The sequence below is a fragment of the Populus trichocarpa genome, chromosome 17, assembly GCF_000002775.5.
Source record: "Populus trichocarpa isolate Nisqually-1 chromosome 17, P.trichocarpa_v4.1, whole genome shotgun sequence".
NCBI lineage: Eukaryota > Viridiplantae > Streptophyta > Magnoliopsida > Malpighiales > Salicaceae > Populus > Populus trichocarpa.
In genome coordinates, this window is record NC_037301.2 from 14,079,878 (window position 1) to 14,095,863 (window position 15,986).

The 15,986-nt window shown below is 35.6% G+C and overlaps 2 protein-coding genes across 2 annotated transcripts; one reads left to right on the forward strand and one right to left on the reverse strand.

The window, feature by feature from the left end:
- Window positions 1-1,494: 1,494 nt before the first annotated feature.
- On the reverse strand, window positions 1,495-3,824 carry LOC18106544 (expansin-A13). Its single transcript, XM_006372412.3, has 2 exons — window positions 3,206-3,824; window positions 1,495-2,175 (listed from the first exon to the last, which is right to left on the reverse strand). Exons 1-2 carry the CDS (start codon window positions 3,748-3,750, stop codon window positions 1,866-1,868), a joined length of 855 nt encoding a protein of 284 aa, XP_006372474.2. The 5' UTR covers window positions 3,751-3,824; the 3' UTR covers window positions 1,495-1,865.
- An 8,752-nt stretch (window positions 3,825-12,576) lies between these two features.
- LOC18106542 (disease resistance protein RGA2) lies at window positions 12,577-14,595 on the forward strand. The gene has a single exon (XM_052448246.1). It carries the CDS (start codon window positions 12,852-12,854, stop codon window positions 13,959-13,961), a length of 1,110 nt encoding a protein of 369 aa, XP_052304206.1. The 5' UTR covers window positions 12,577-12,851; the 3' UTR covers window positions 13,962-14,595.
- Window positions 14,596-15,986: the final 1,391 nt, after the last annotated feature.

Here is a 15,986-nt window from a genome sequence, read left to right on the forward strand (position 1 = left end):
TTCTGAATCATCCAAGCTGTGATAAACAGAAAGGTGTGTCCCTGATGCATTTGAATCTCCCTAGGGATAACTGCAGCTTCCTGGTGAAGTTCAGTATGAAATTAGAGGGAGAGGGGAGACAGATACGACGGATCTAAGCAAGAGAATAGTGCTTTAGGATTACAGTAGTCTTACACATAGTTAAAAGATCAGGCTAGCAGTGACCGGTCCAGGAAATAGATAGAGAGTTCGGTGGATGAACTAGGTTTATCTAAGCTCTTTAAAAAACTAAATCAACATTTTTTTTAAAAAAAAAGCCTGTCTTTTCTACTGACTCGACCTCATCTAGGTTTTAGGCTGGCGGAACACAGAGTTGACCCATTACCTAAGGTCTTATGACTGGTCCGACATGTACCAGTTTCTTCCTTCAACAGTAATAACCTCAGAGTAGTAGGCATGCTTATCCAAAGCTGAAAAGTTATCACTCTTAAGTGTATAGAGCAGTTTCAGGTTCGTTGACGAATAAATGACTCAACACTACCAGAGCTTTTGATAGCAAAAACCTCCACTGCGAATATGCAAAGATCATTGACCAGGAAGCCATTCGAAGGGTCACGAAAAGCGTCATGGGAAAGTGATTCAATGAATCCCCATTCCATCTTCGTCTTAGGAAATCGCTGGTCTATCTGATCTGCATCTTAATACAAAGATATATTACTTAATATTTTAAATGGGAAATTATGAAATATTGAACTCTTGATCCAGGACATATATACACGTTGGACGACCAAATATCTATCAAGAATTCCATCAAACACAAGAAAATTGGCAGTAACGTTAACCACCTAACCTTGAGAAACATCATCTGGCTCTGGCATTGCTAACAATAAAGATATGTGACAACTGCCACGATCTTCCTTCTTTTCCCATCTGGGAAGAGGACCATTCTCCTATAAAATAGTATATTTTCTTACACCATAAGAAATTTTTTAAGGAAATAAATTGGCATATGATGGGTCGGGGTCTACACACTCGACTATATGGTTCATGTCATATAATTTAAGGCAACGCCCACATAAAACACAAGCCTAGAGCTCTAACGAGTCATGAAACTCATCTGGGATATCAAGAGTCTAAATGTAAACTCATTTTCTCAATTTTGATGCCAATTGACCAAATCTAAGACACATTGAGGTAAGACAACTATTTGCTAAAAACATAGGAACCAGAAGATAGATTTGCCTTTAATAACATAAGCTTTTTCTATTCAACCCAGGCAAACCCAAACCACATGTCATCCAACTTGCAATAGCATCATCACCAAACTACTGGTCTTCGGCTCTCCACCCTCGCAGTGTTGATCACTACAAGTCAAGGCCTTTTCCAGCCCACCAGACCCCAAATTCTAGCCATACCTCGCCATTTGTTACTCCATAAAACCCAATTCAGCAAGATAAAAAGGCAAATCCATCACAATGACAAAATAATTCTAGAAATAGGCAGGGTTGGTCAGAGTAGCAGAAAGCAGCAGACTTTTATCATTTAACATTGTTTTAAGTTGCATGTTACAACAACATAGTATCTTCTGAAACTAAGTCCAAGAACATAGACTTAAACCCAGGTTGGGTCATCCTTCATCATCTTCGATCATACACATGAGTGCACAGTTTCTCGGGTCTAGTGTACCCACCATACAACAATGTAGTATCATCTCAAACTATGTCCTTTGGACCATAGACAACCCACTGATTCATGCATCTTCCACCAAAATTGACATAACCCCTCACTCCATACACCTTCACCCCCAACCAGGAGAGCACAACATAGAAATAGAAAAAGAAAAGAATGGTCTCATCTATTTATCATTTTATTTTCTTGCCAGTACATCAAGTCTCAAATTGCTTGCCTTCAAAGGTTTGTCCAAATCTCCAATCTTTGGGAGCAACGGTGTAAGAAAGAACAGTCATCTTATCACTACTGGTGACCTCAAATGAGAGAGCTTGATTCTGTAAATTTGCATTAACATGCCAGTTTTGGCCCCAGTTCCTACCCATATCAAGCCAACCCGTTCTTGAACCTTTAATCCTCACTGAAGTTACGTCTCCAGCACCTGCAACATTGCTGATCAGCACAGAAAGGAAGATACCGGACCCAGAGATTGTAAACCGAATCCCTCCTTCCTTTCTGCACTTAATCCTGTTCAAACGCAACCAAGTTAAGGATAAGGGAAAAAAATATTATTTGAAAACAACAATAGCAAACTTCAAGAACCTTTATTTAGATTTCAGATTAAATGATATATATCCGGTACCATCAGTAAAAGAAAGTAAAGGCTACTTATTTCTGGAATAATTCAAGTATATATAAATGCTGTGTTCTTGAGCTTACTTTTGCTCTAGCAATTAAAAGAACAGAAATATTTTCTAAGTTAATGCCAGTTAACTGTAAGCTTTCAGACACTTACAAAGGGGTTTTGGCAAAGGAATTGTCAGTATCATATACAAAAGAAAACATATACTGTTGGGTAAATACCCCTTTGAATTTTCAAAGCCAAAACAGGTGCTCTTGATTAAATCCCCACAAGTGATGCCATGACTAAGTTTGCAGGAGACCGGGTGCACATTAGCACTGATCAGGACACACAAAGCAATAAATTTAGATTGTCCATCCCTAGTCTACTTGCTTAGTTACTAAGATTACACCAAGTTCTTCTTTTGATATGACAAGAAACCTTCCTGTTTCTAAAATTACAATTAACAACTTCTAATGTTTAATCTTTCAATGGAAGCTATAAAAAATGAACCTAAATACAATAAACTCAAAATGGTCAGTCTAGTTCATCCTCAAAGGAACCGAGGCTGAGAGAAACAAGTTTTGAAAGAAGAAATAGACTAACAAAGACAAACCAATTAACATGGAATTGCTAAATCTAGCCCATTGGCACTCTTCCTTTCAATGGCTAAACGCATGTTAGAAAGAAAGAAAGAAGTAAAAGCAGACAAAGTCATTGAAAACTAACAAACTAGACACTCAAATTTCTAATCTTGAAAGAATTAGGCAAGCAAATCATCAAAATTTCTTCAAAAAAACAAAAAATCCTCTCTCGCGTAGCTCAAACTTTTAAAGCACTAAATGTGTTCCAAACTGCATGCCTAACCATGCTAGGATGAAACCTTAACCTCAACTTACAAAACAACAAAATCCAAAAGGGTTTTCAGGATTTTACCTTCTGTACTGAACAGGCATATTAGCAGCCTTCCAAATGGCAATCTTTTCAAAAGATTCAATGGGCAGCACAAAGTGCTTATTTGGAGTATTACATTTTCCACCAGCATCAGAAGGGAACCCATAATTTGGAGCACAAAAATTAGTAACAGAAACAATAATAGAAGTCCCAGGAATACACCACCTCAAATCATCAACACATTTGATTTCAAAACACGCGCCACAGATCTGTCCACGTTCAAACATTGATTCACTCAATGCTACAGTTGCCATTCCATATCCCGCCTTAACCAAGTCCCCATATCCACACGCGCCTCCTACTGTGTCCCGGGGATCGGATGCTGCGTAGTAAGTAGCGCGTGCGGGTTGCCATTGGGATAGGTAAGTGGACAGAGGTGGAGGGGTGGTGGTGGAAGAGGTGTGGGAGGTGGTGGTGGGGGGGAGAGTGAGGAGGAGGAGGAGGAGGAGGAGAGGTTTCAGGAGAGTGTGAATAGGGCCTTGAAGTAATGGCGGTGGCATCTTGTTGTCTTTTTTATGGGAGAACATGAAAGAGAAGGATTTGTTGAGTAAGCTTTGATGATGTTGAGGTTGTCTTTGTCTCTGTTCCTTTATTACAGAAGTAGTGGAAACTTGAAGTGTGCTTTAACTGCTATAGTTTCCTTTTGCTTTTGTTACATTTATGCCCCCAAGAAGATCTATCTTTTATTTGAAATTGGGTGAGTGTAGAAATATACCGTTAAGTGCAGTTAATTTCGTGATATTTGTTTTTTATTTAAAAATATATCTAATTAATATTTTTTATTTTTTAAAATTAATTTTTTATTAAAAAAATTTAAAATATAAAGAAGTAATTAATAAAATTTAAAATTCTTGAAAACGTGTGGCCAATATAATTCTCAAACATATTCTAAGTTGAATAATTGAATTTGGATATAAGATGATATAAATCATTTGTTGAATTCAAATCCAAGAATCTTTATAAATTATAACTTTAACAATTGGGAATTTAATGTATAAGATATTTGTTTATCTTAGTTTTTATTTTTTGCTATTTATTTGATGAAGTCGGAGTTAAGATACTTGGTTCGGCTAGAAATTTAGAATGTTTTGTTGGTTCAATTTGTTTTACAAAATGCTTTCTAAATTGATTTTTTCTTGAAATGTAACAAATATTTTTAGGTGTTTTTCAATAATTTTGATGTGTATATATAAAATAATTAAGAAAATATTACTTTGATATATTTTCAATTAAAAAATACTTTTGCAACAACATTCAACATCACATTGCTAAACAAATAACTAGTTTAAAATCTAGGTCATAGGTCTAATGGATTAACACTGGTAAATAGTTTTTTTTTTTAAAATAAAGCTTGATTTTAAAAAAATCAATTAAAACAATATTGTTTTGATTAAAAAAATTGAGTTAAATAGTTATCAGATCAAGACTAGATCGAGTTTCATAACAATAGATGAAGCAATGCAATCTTGAAGAGAATTTTACATTTGTTTTGGGTTGAAAACTACAATTATCTTAAATGGAAAGACCTAGTTGAAAAATATTTGATACCAAGAAATCAATAAACTCAATTAGTTTGAGAGAAAATTGAGTATTAGTAATAAAATTCAGGTTTTTCTCCTTTTTATTTCATTTGTAAGTACAAATAAGATGGGTTTACCTTTACATTTATAAAAGATATAATAAAAAGGGGTAAGTGTTCAACTTTTTATTCATTGAGTACTGAATTGTACATGGAGACTTTGTTAAAGGCTAGGGATGAAAAGGAGGCCCTTTTTTGGAAAACAAAAATAAAGTATGGGCAAAATGGGAAACATCTTTATTTAGGATGGTTTCCTTGGATTCTTGGTATTGTCTGGTCGCAGGACATCTTCAAGCATAAATATGACTGAAAAATCAAATCAAAGCTGAGGGTTGTTCATTTACAGATTTAATATTACGAAGGAATATATTCCTGTCTTTTATTGTCATTAATTCAAAAATAAAGATTAAAAAAATAGATTAAAATTGCATTTAGCTATTATTTTAGAATAGAAAATACAGAGAAAATAAAGATATGTTTTCATATTTTTTTTATTTTAAAAATATAAATTAATCCAAAACTATTCTAGAAAATTTTATTTTGTATTTTTATCTTTTCAATTAAATATATTTTTATTTTCAAATATCATTATGTATGTAGAACATCATACTTAAATTTCACTTCAGGGCTAATAAGATTCGAACTCGTGATCGCTGGTCATCATGACTCTAATATCATGTCAAAAAATTATCTCAATTCAATAATTTAAGTTTTTAGATGAAATTCCAGAATATGATTTATATTATTTTCTAACATATTAAAATAATATATAATATCACTACATCAAAATAATATAAATATAAAAATATTTTTAAAATATAAAAATAAACACACTGTATAACTCACTTTAACTAACTCATTCTCGTCGAATCAAAGCCTACCATCTCACCCTCTCTTTTTTCATGAAAAGCCACCACCTCAAAAGTGAACAAGAGATTAGATACATTATAACACCAACATGCACGACCGAACCTTGTTTTATTTATTTATTCTTCGAAAATGTAACAGTGATTGTGATACTATAGTTTTTCATGCAGTAAAAAATCCTCAAAAATAATTTAAAGTACATTTTTTACCCGTTTTCTTTTTCTTAACAATGATGATGATGATATTGAATTCAAACTCTTTATAATGGATATTTGTTGGGCTTTCTTTTCTCTTCTTTTGTAGATTAATAGAGACCGAACCAGTTTGTGCATATCTCGATTAATTCTACGAGTTTTAAAATTAACGACCATGTAAGCTTTCAGTGGCTCTAAGAGGACTCGAACTTGTGACCATGAAAAACAAACCCAAGGTCTAATCAGTTAAGCTACCTCTCAGGGTTTTGTTGAGCTTTCTTCTTGATTTTAGGAGAGAATGAGTAATGTATATATGTTGTAATTAAAATTAATTTTTTATTTTTTTATTTTTTGTAAATGAAAAACATGTCTGATCTTGAATTAACATTAATAGCTTAATTTTGCATTTGGATGCGATTTTTCTTTTTCCCTTTTAATAAAAAAAATTATTAGAGAATAATATAAATCATATCTTGGATCTCACTTAATAATTTAAACTATTGGGTTGAGATGATTTTTTGACATGATATTAGAGCTTTGATGATTAAGCGGTCACGAGTTCAAATCTCACCATACTTATTTATTTGATAAAAATTTAGCACAAAGTATGTGAGTTTGTACAAATAATTAATGTGGTGTGTTAGAGAATAATATAAATTATATCTTGAGATCTCACCTAACAGTTTAAGCTATTGGACTGAAATGATTTTTTTGATAGAAATAATGAACATATATACTTTAATTATTTTAGAAAAAAATTTTCTACTTGACCGGTTATGTTATAACTAGTGCCCTTGCAAAAAAATACTGGTATTTTTTTTTTTTTGGTGAATAGAAAACATGTTCGAATGCATATATGGAATTCATGACTAATATGGCAATTAACCTGTCCTGTATTTTGAAATATCATTAATATTATGAAATATTAATTAATGACATTTCATAATATTAATTATAAAATTAATATCAATGATATTAACGATGTTTTAAATATTAATGATATTCCAAGCTATTAATGTTATTTCAAAATAAAAAGATGATGGAACAATTATAAATATCATATAATATATTTCAAGATATTATTAATATTTCAATATATTAATGATATTTCAAGCTATGAATTTTGATATTTCAAGATTAAGCTAGCTATATTTCAAGCTATAATTTCTATGAAAAAATGTCTCACATGAAATTGTCATATCCATCAATTTAAAGTAGAAATTAATACTATTAATTATTCGAAAGAATGAGATTAATTACTCGAGATTCAAATATTTCAACCGTTTAATTTTCGAATACACTCACTGAGAATGATTTGTGATTTTATCAGAAGAGATTTTCAAGATTCAACCGTTTAAGTTATAGAACTCAAGAATTATAATTAAAAATCTAATTATTTAATTTATACAATATTGATTGGTACTCGTGGTATGATTTAAAAATGGAAATACAAATAAAATCATTTAATGTTTTAATTACATTGGTACTCGCGGTATGATTTAAAAACGGAAATAAAAATAAAATCATTTAATTCTTTAATTACTCCTTAATTATGATTCTATTTATACCTTTGACCTAATAATGGTTATGCCATCTTTTTATATATATATATAGCAAACATTTCAATATCGTATGGCCAAACTTCCTTTCCTTGATCTTCCATCTAAATTGACGACTCTTTCCTTCTGATTTACCATCAATATTTACGATGGCCTTGACCAGAAGGCTGGCTATTTTAGGGTTCTGGATTTCCATGCTCTTAGTGACGATGAACCCCTTTCTGGCAAGAGAATTAAGAGATGACACAAGTGCCGTAGTGAAGTTTCCCTACAAAAGCCTTGGCATCTTGGAAACATACATTAGTCCTCCAACTATGGGGGTAGGTGGTAGTCAAATATGTGACCCAAAAAAGGATCCTGCCATATGTCAACAACCGCCTGAGAATCCATGGCGCAGAAGTTGTGAAAAAGAGTTGCGATGCAGGAGCGCCCCCCCACCGGCGCCTTGAATGGAGGTCATGGAGCTAATGGATTAGTAGCAGTTTGGTAAAAAGGAAACACATTCAGTATATCCACGTTGAGTTTTCATTATTATATGTTAAGAACTTTATTTCCTCTTTGTTTGAAGAGGAATGATGCAGGAGTGATCCCCTACCGGCTGCAGACATTAGTAGCAGCTTGATGAATAAGAAAGAACGCTTTTAGTTTTGAATAATCATATATGATGGCACCTTGAATTTTCATTACTATATATATGCTAATAAAGTGATCTCCTGTTCTATATTAATCTTACATTTATTTTTTCCATATATATATATATTTGTTGGCACATAAATTTTATGTATTGCATGGCCAATCCTAGCCACCACCTTGCCTTTAAGCTCGTCGCTCCACCGCCAGGTCCCCAACGTACCATACTTCCTGAACCTCCACTGCTGTCTGATATTGATAAAACCTCAGCAGCTCAGCCCCATTTTCTTAACAATGATAAAACAGGAAGTAAGCTGTAGCTGAGAGTGCATTAAATCGTCAACCGTGCCAACACAAAATTTAGGAATGGAGGCAAAAAAAAAAAAAAAAAACTTTGGAGCTGCTGATGTTATGTTAATTCTTATCTAGTGCCTTGCTCGAGCCAGCGCCACATTTGCTCGTTGAAGATTCGAAACAAAACCCACTGATCCTTTCTCATTGCTTCGAATAGTGGAGATAAATATAAAATCCTCCTCTCTCCACCCTGAACCGTCAACCGTGCCAACACTTGCAGAAAAGGCTCTGTCAGAATTTGAAATGAATTTCCCAATCTTCTCTTGAATTACATGAACTTGAGCCTGGTATGGTGATATGATACCCATGCTAACCTTCTCCTTAGTACCATTAATTTCTGTAACATCAAAATGAAGTCAAAAGAATCCCATAAATCAAATGTTATGCCAGAAACTTCTGATATTTCTTAGTACCAACCTTTGAAAAGGCTCCCCCGACTATATCTGTTGGAAATAATTGAAGGGAGAAGGGAAGTATGGTGGAAGACAAAACTCTTTCACATCATACTACTCCCCCAGGAGAGGAAGTCCCAAGGACTTAGACTTGGATTCCTATGTTCCCAATACAAATATTTATCCTAGTCTAGGGATAATTCAAGAGACTTGAAAGGATAAACACATCTTTAATAATTATACAAGAACCTAGAAGAACTAAAAGAACACTTTGAATGTAGACTTCAAAATTAATTCCAAGAATATCAGCAACAGCAGCTGTCTCAAACGTATTTTTGAAACTCTGTTGTTCAACCAGATCCTCTTTTCCATGGGATATATTTATGAAAGAGCAGGATTCAAGCGTGACCGTCTCCTCTAGCCCGTTCCTTTGACGTTTGATGCATCCAAAATCTGTCTGCCATACTCTGTATCAAAACAACTTGAAACCGCAGCTTCTTGTGAGTGTTTAGATTAAAGGACTTTAATGTTTCCCTTATGCAAGCAAAGACAGCACCGCTATTTTCACTAGAAGAGCAGATCGTACAGTTTCCACCATCCTTTAAAACTGGATGAACACAGTGTACAAATTTTCCATCTTCAAATTAAGCTGGAATTGCAAATACGAGATGCTGATCAAAAAACGAGAATCATAATTCTTATAGTGAGATCACTTTGCAGCCTTTTGTTAATAATTTTCGTGTTCTTCCCTTCTAGTTCCAAGCTCAACGCGTTCCATATAACCAAATTTGTTAACTTCTTTTCAATCTTCAATTTTCAGGATTCCATGCACCTCACTGGTGCTTTACAATGATGAGTACATGAAAGCCGCCGCCTATTCCTGCTATCCACAGTACTTCATCCCTTCCTCAGCCTTGCAAATAATTAATTTGGAGGAATTTGATGAATTCTTGGATGATGAGAACCTTCAATTTTTAATGAAGTGCATGTATTCTAAAACTAAAAAATTAACTGTTATAGCATTCTTCAACATGAGTAGTAGATTTAGCATTGGTTGACATGGTCAAACAATATATATAGCTAGCTATGCAACATGCAAGGATGACTTCCTTCTTCTGTCACACAGCTGCAACATCCATTCCAGAACTAAATGATCAATCTTTTATTCCTTTCGTTTTATGAGGTTTATGATACAGTGTTTTCCTTTTGTTTCAGAACCGTAACATCACAGGAGTTCAGGAAGAGTTGGGTGAAGTCAAACCATCTGTAGGTTGGTCTTTTACGAGTATTTAACCATGGCAGAATTGGTGCTTTTGAAGTAAATAAAGATGAACTGGGAATTTTTAGTTGTACTATGTGAAAGTGATGTTTGGTTGATGAAGCAGTATGTTTTTTTTTCTTTTCTTTTAAAGCTAAAAGATTCAAGCACATGCCAGTTAAGTGTATGTCAAGAATCCACTGCTTTTGTACCAGCGCATTTTCAACTGAAGTATTGGATTTGAGCTCTGTCTTCAAGTCATCTTTCAAACCACCTCTTGTGCTTCTTTCTTGTTTTCTCAAGAGGAAACACCACTATTTTCACTAAAAGAGCAGATAGTACGATTCTTTTCATGCTGCAAGAAGAAAATAGGATACATTGGTAGCAAATGAGGTTGGGCTCAATATAGAAACAATTATGACACACAAATTGAGGCTGGATTTGGATGCTAATGAAAGTACAATGATGTGGTGAACTATGAAGATAAACAAGAATGAAATCAGAATTTTTCTTCAATGGCAGATAGTTCAACACTTCAGCCCAAAAGATATTTGCAGAGATTCTTTACTTGTTGACATGTTTCCGCGTGAAGGGGGGAAATGAATGACTTCATGTAATGACTTGTTGACATGAATTATTCTGGTATTTTCTCTACCTGTCAGGCGAAATTTCAGAGTTCAAAAGGGAACTCAAGCTTATAATGGGAGAAATCTCTCTACACTAAACAAATCAGCATGTTTCCGCGTGCAGGCCTTGATCATCTTGATCAAATTGTTTATTTATGGATGTAATAACTTGATTTCCTCCACGAAGTATGAAATACCTAATCGCATTGGAGAAATTGCTTATTATCAGTTGTGAAAACCTTGATTTGATGAGAATAAAAGGAGGGAAAGAGGAAGAGATCCAACCACTTTCCCTTCAAACTGTACTGTTGGCAGGATTACCAGCAACAGTAGCATTACCAACACAGTTTCTTCAAGGATCAACGAACTCTTTGAGAATATTTTTTATCCGAGACTGTCCAAACATTAGAGTAATTCCAGAGTGCTTTGGCAATTTAAACTAACTTCAAAATCTTCGGATCATAGATTGTCCAAGGTTGAGCAAAAGGTGCCAAAGGGAAACAGGAGAAGATTGGCCAAAGATCGTTCATATCCCTAAAATCGAGGTTGGCGATGATGACATCGAAGAAGAAACATTGAATTAGGTAAGAATTATGAGAATTTAATATTCTCATATTTAGTTTCATATTTTTATTTGATTCTTCAATTTTTCTCTCTTGTTGTTGATCTTTGGTGTGGTTTCCTGCCTTAATTTCCTCAACAAGCTGTTTGTGATAATTTCCTTCATTAATAAATTGATTAACATCTAGTTGTTATCACCTCATGCATGTTCTAATACTGGTACAAAATCAGGCATTGCAATAACACAACGAAATTAGCTAGAAAAATCATCAGAGGAATATGATCATCTTCGGTTCCATTCCATATTTTCTGAAATACAAGCATCAACACCAAGTCGATTCGAGATACGAGAAAGGAAAAACATCATATCATTAATTTTGACTACCATTCTTCAACACAAGCAGTAGATTTAGCATAGGTTGACATGGTCAACCAAATATATAGCTAGTTATGCAACATGCAAGGATGCCTTCCTTCTTCAGTCGGACAGCTGCAGCATCCATTCAACGACTTGTAGAGCAACCTGAGATGTCAAGTTCTTCCCACATTATGTCAAGTAACTGGCCTTCACCACCTAGGCTTTGATCCCATTCTTCCATTACTAAATCCATATTTCATGTTCCTCCAGGGGCTGTCTGATATTTCATTAGTAAATAGTACGATTCTCTCCATGTTGTATGAAGAAAATAGAAGATATTGGTTGCAAATGAGGTCGAGCTCATTATAGAAAGAATTAGGACACACAAACAGGGGCTGGATTTGAATGCTAATCATGAAAGTACAAGAATGTGGTGATCAACCATGAACATAAATATACTATCAAAAAAAGAGAAAAAAAACTATTAACATAAATAAGAATGACACTAATTTTTTTTTTTTAATGCAATACTAATGAGATCTAAACTCAAATACACTTGGTATAACGCCAAATAACGTTACCAATTAAACTAAATTTTCAATTGCGTCCCTAAATTCTCCTTTTTCTAAGTGTAAATCCATGAGATCTTAACTCAAATTATATGAAACAACACCAAATAACATATCAAGTACTCCATTTTTTGTAATGGTATAGATTTAAGTTCTTCTTACCTTCAGAAGCCATTCAGCAAAAAAGATAACTGCTAAAAAAAAAGTATTAAGAAGCAGACAAGATATTCTATATGATGAAGGAAACAGCGTCAACAAGTCAAAGATAACATGCGCCGCCGCCGCCAATCAAGCCACCCATTTTTCAACGGAAATCTGGTGAGCCGAAACACTCTCCTCCATCTCCTACCATTATATAGTGTTATTCGTTTGAACACAATGATGGAAGACTTTGGGGGTACCAAAGCCAACGTCGATATGAACGATGGAAATTTATGAATCCAAATTAAGGAAACTACCTAGAATTTGCACTACCATGACAACCAAGACGTACAGCTTGGTAATTTTATATATCCCATGGGCCCTAAAATATATAGTATTAACATAATTACAGTTAAAATCAGCTAGTTGGCATCGACTTCTCATGAATGTTCAATATAGTATAACATGAATTCACTCTCATCTCACTCTCTTTTCTACCAATCAATTCTCCTTTCACTCAATTCTCTTCACTGAAAAAAAATGGCAGAATCTTTTGCAGCCGAGATTGCAAAATCCCTTTTAGGGAAGTTAGGCTCTTTGGCTGTCCAGGAATTTTGTTTGGCATGGGGACTTGAAGCTGACCTTGCACGTCTTGAAGAGAGATTGTCAGCCATCAACGCAGTGCTATCTGATGCGGAGAAGCAACAATCAAGGAACGACAAGATTCGGCTCTGGCTCCAAACGCTCAGAGAAGTCTTGTATGATGCGGAGGACGTGCTGGATGAATTTGAGTGCGAGACTTTGCGAAGGCAGGTGGTGAAAACTACGGGCAGCACCAGCAGCAAGGTACGGCGCTCTCTTGGTCTAAGTTCTAATATGATTGCATTCCGTTTAAGAATGGGTCATAAGATAAAGAACATCATAGAAAGACTAGCTGAGATTTCATCTCTTAAGTCTGACTTCAACCTCCACGAGCATCCTAATGATTATAGTAATGTCTTGCATGAGGAAATAGTGATGAACCGATCCTTTCAGAGCTTTTTCGGTCTTATTGGAAGAGATGGAGACACAGAACGCATCATCAACCTTTTAGTAGAACCTTTAAGAGATGGTGACGCACATCCCCTTGTCCTTCCGATGGTTGGAATGGGAGGCTTGGGGAAGACTGCTCTTGCCAAATCGGTGTATGATAATGAAATTGTAAAAGCTCATTTCGAACTGAAAATGGAGGCATGCGTTTCCGATAGTTTTTCCTTAAAACTAGTGGTACCAAAAATCATTAAATCTGCAACTGGGGAAATATGTGCAAATCTGGATGAGGGTGAACTAAGACAAAAACTATTAACAGTTTTGGATGGTAGGAAATACTTGCTTGTCTTAGATGATGTTTGGAATGAAGATCCTCAAAAATGGTTGTTGTTGAAGCCTCTGTTATCAAAAGGTGCGTTTGGAAGTAAAATCTTAGTAACTACCCGTAGTCAACGTGTTGTTGAGATTATGGGTACTGTTACTCCATACAACCTAACTCTTCTGGGTCAAAGGGATTGTTTGTCGTTGTTTTACAAGTGTGCATTCAAGGAAAGGCAAATGGAGTTGTATCCAAATTTAGTTGAAATTGTTGGTGGGAGAAACCACTGGTGGTGGATTTGAAACACTCGGAGGGGATAAAACACACTGTTTTATTTCAAGAAACAAAAGCTTACAAACACTTAACACAAAAGCTTAACACAATACACGCCCTCTCTCTTTCTCTCTAGTGTTTCTCTCTATTCTCTCCACACATAATAGCATAAGCTCAGCTTGCTATTTATACACGAATTCAAAACAAGATAATTCAACCTTCAAGTGTGAAGGCGGCTGGCGGCCAATGGTGTGAAGGCGGCTGGCGGCTGCGGCTGGTGGCTGGCGGCTGGTCGGTCACAGCTGGTGGCTGGCTGGCCGGTGGTTGCCTTCCTTGACCTTCTAGATTGATTGAGTTTAATACAACAAATCTCCCCTTTAAACTCAATCGAGGGATGTCATGCCAAGCATGAACACTTCTCATTTCAATGCCTTCTCTCTGCTTGTAGCCTTTATCCACTAATTTGGCTTTCGTCTTGTAGACCCTTTTGACACCTATTGCTTTCTTGCTTTCTGGTGGATAAGTCAGCTTCCAGGTATCATTCTTCTCAATGGCATGCATTTCTTCATCCATTGTTTCTATCTTCTCTTCTGTGATAGCTTTGTTGAAGCTAAGTGGATCATTATCTGCAAAGAAACAAAACAAATCTGTATCTTCCATTACTTGAGTGGCATCGTACAGCTCTTCAAGATTTCTCATCCTTCTTGGTTCTTCTGATGAGGATGCTGATGGTGGTGTTGATGATGATGCTCCTGGTGTGTTCCTCCTGTTGAATACAGGGAATCTGTGTACCGGACTTTGTGGTTCAGCTGCTGGTACAATCGGTTCTTCGATAAGTACTGTTGGTACTTCTTCACCTTCAAGGATCAAATCAATGTTGATCCATCTGACTGCTTCTTTATTATCAGTCCATTCCCAAGATTTATCTTCTTCAAAGATAACATCTCTACTCATAATCACCTTCTTCGTGATGGGATTATACAGCTTGTATCCCATCCTTCTTTCACCATATCCCACAAAGATGCATCTCTCGCTTTTATCATCGAGTTTTCTCCTTCTTGCATCTGGGATCTTTGCATATGCCACACAACCAAAGACTCGTAGATGAGTAACACTTGGTTTGTGACCACTCCATGCTTCTTCTGGAATGACTCCTTGCAAACTTCTGGTTGGGCAGCGATTCAGTAGATACACTGCACATGATACAGCTTCAGCCCAGTATTGCTTGGGCAACTTCTTTGCTTTGAGCAGACTTCTTGCCATGTCAAGAATCGTGCGATTCTTTCTTTCAGCTACACCATTCAGCTGTGGTGTATAAGCTGGTGTTGTCTGATGTCTGATGCCTTGTTGTGTACAATAGGCTTCAAAGTCATTTGCTGTATATTCTCCACCTTGATCAGATCTCACTGTTCTGATCATGTAGCCACTTTGCTTCTCCACAATTGCTTTAAAATCTTTAAAACAATTGAATACTTCTGACTTCCTCTTCAGAAAGTATATCCACGTCTTTCTACTAAAATCATCAATAAAAGTGAGGAAGTACCTATTTTGTCCAGTCGACATAGGCGTTATTGGGCCACACACATCTGTGTGTACTAACTCCAATGGCCTCTTTGCTCTCCAGTTGACTTCTTTGGCAAAACTGGATCTGTGATGTTTGCTGAGGACACAACTCTCACAGACTTCATCTGGATGATCAATGTGAGGCAAACCTTTGACCATCTGCTTGCTTGCTAGCATCTTCAAGCTCGTGAAATTCAGATGTCCAAGCCTCAGGTGCCAAAGCCATTCTTCACTGTTGGTGATGGCACTCAAACACCTTGCTGCATCATACTGGATGTTCAAAGGAAACATCCTATTCTTGGACATTTTCACATAGGCCATTAATCTCCAATTGTTGTCTCTAATTGTCAAATGACAATTCTTCGAGTAAAAAGTATATCCTCTCTCCAAAAGTTGACCTAAGCTGATCAGGTTCTGCTTTATGGCTGGGACATAATAGACATTGGCGATGTAGCTGGAATCGCCGTTCTTCAACTTGATTGGGATGCTGC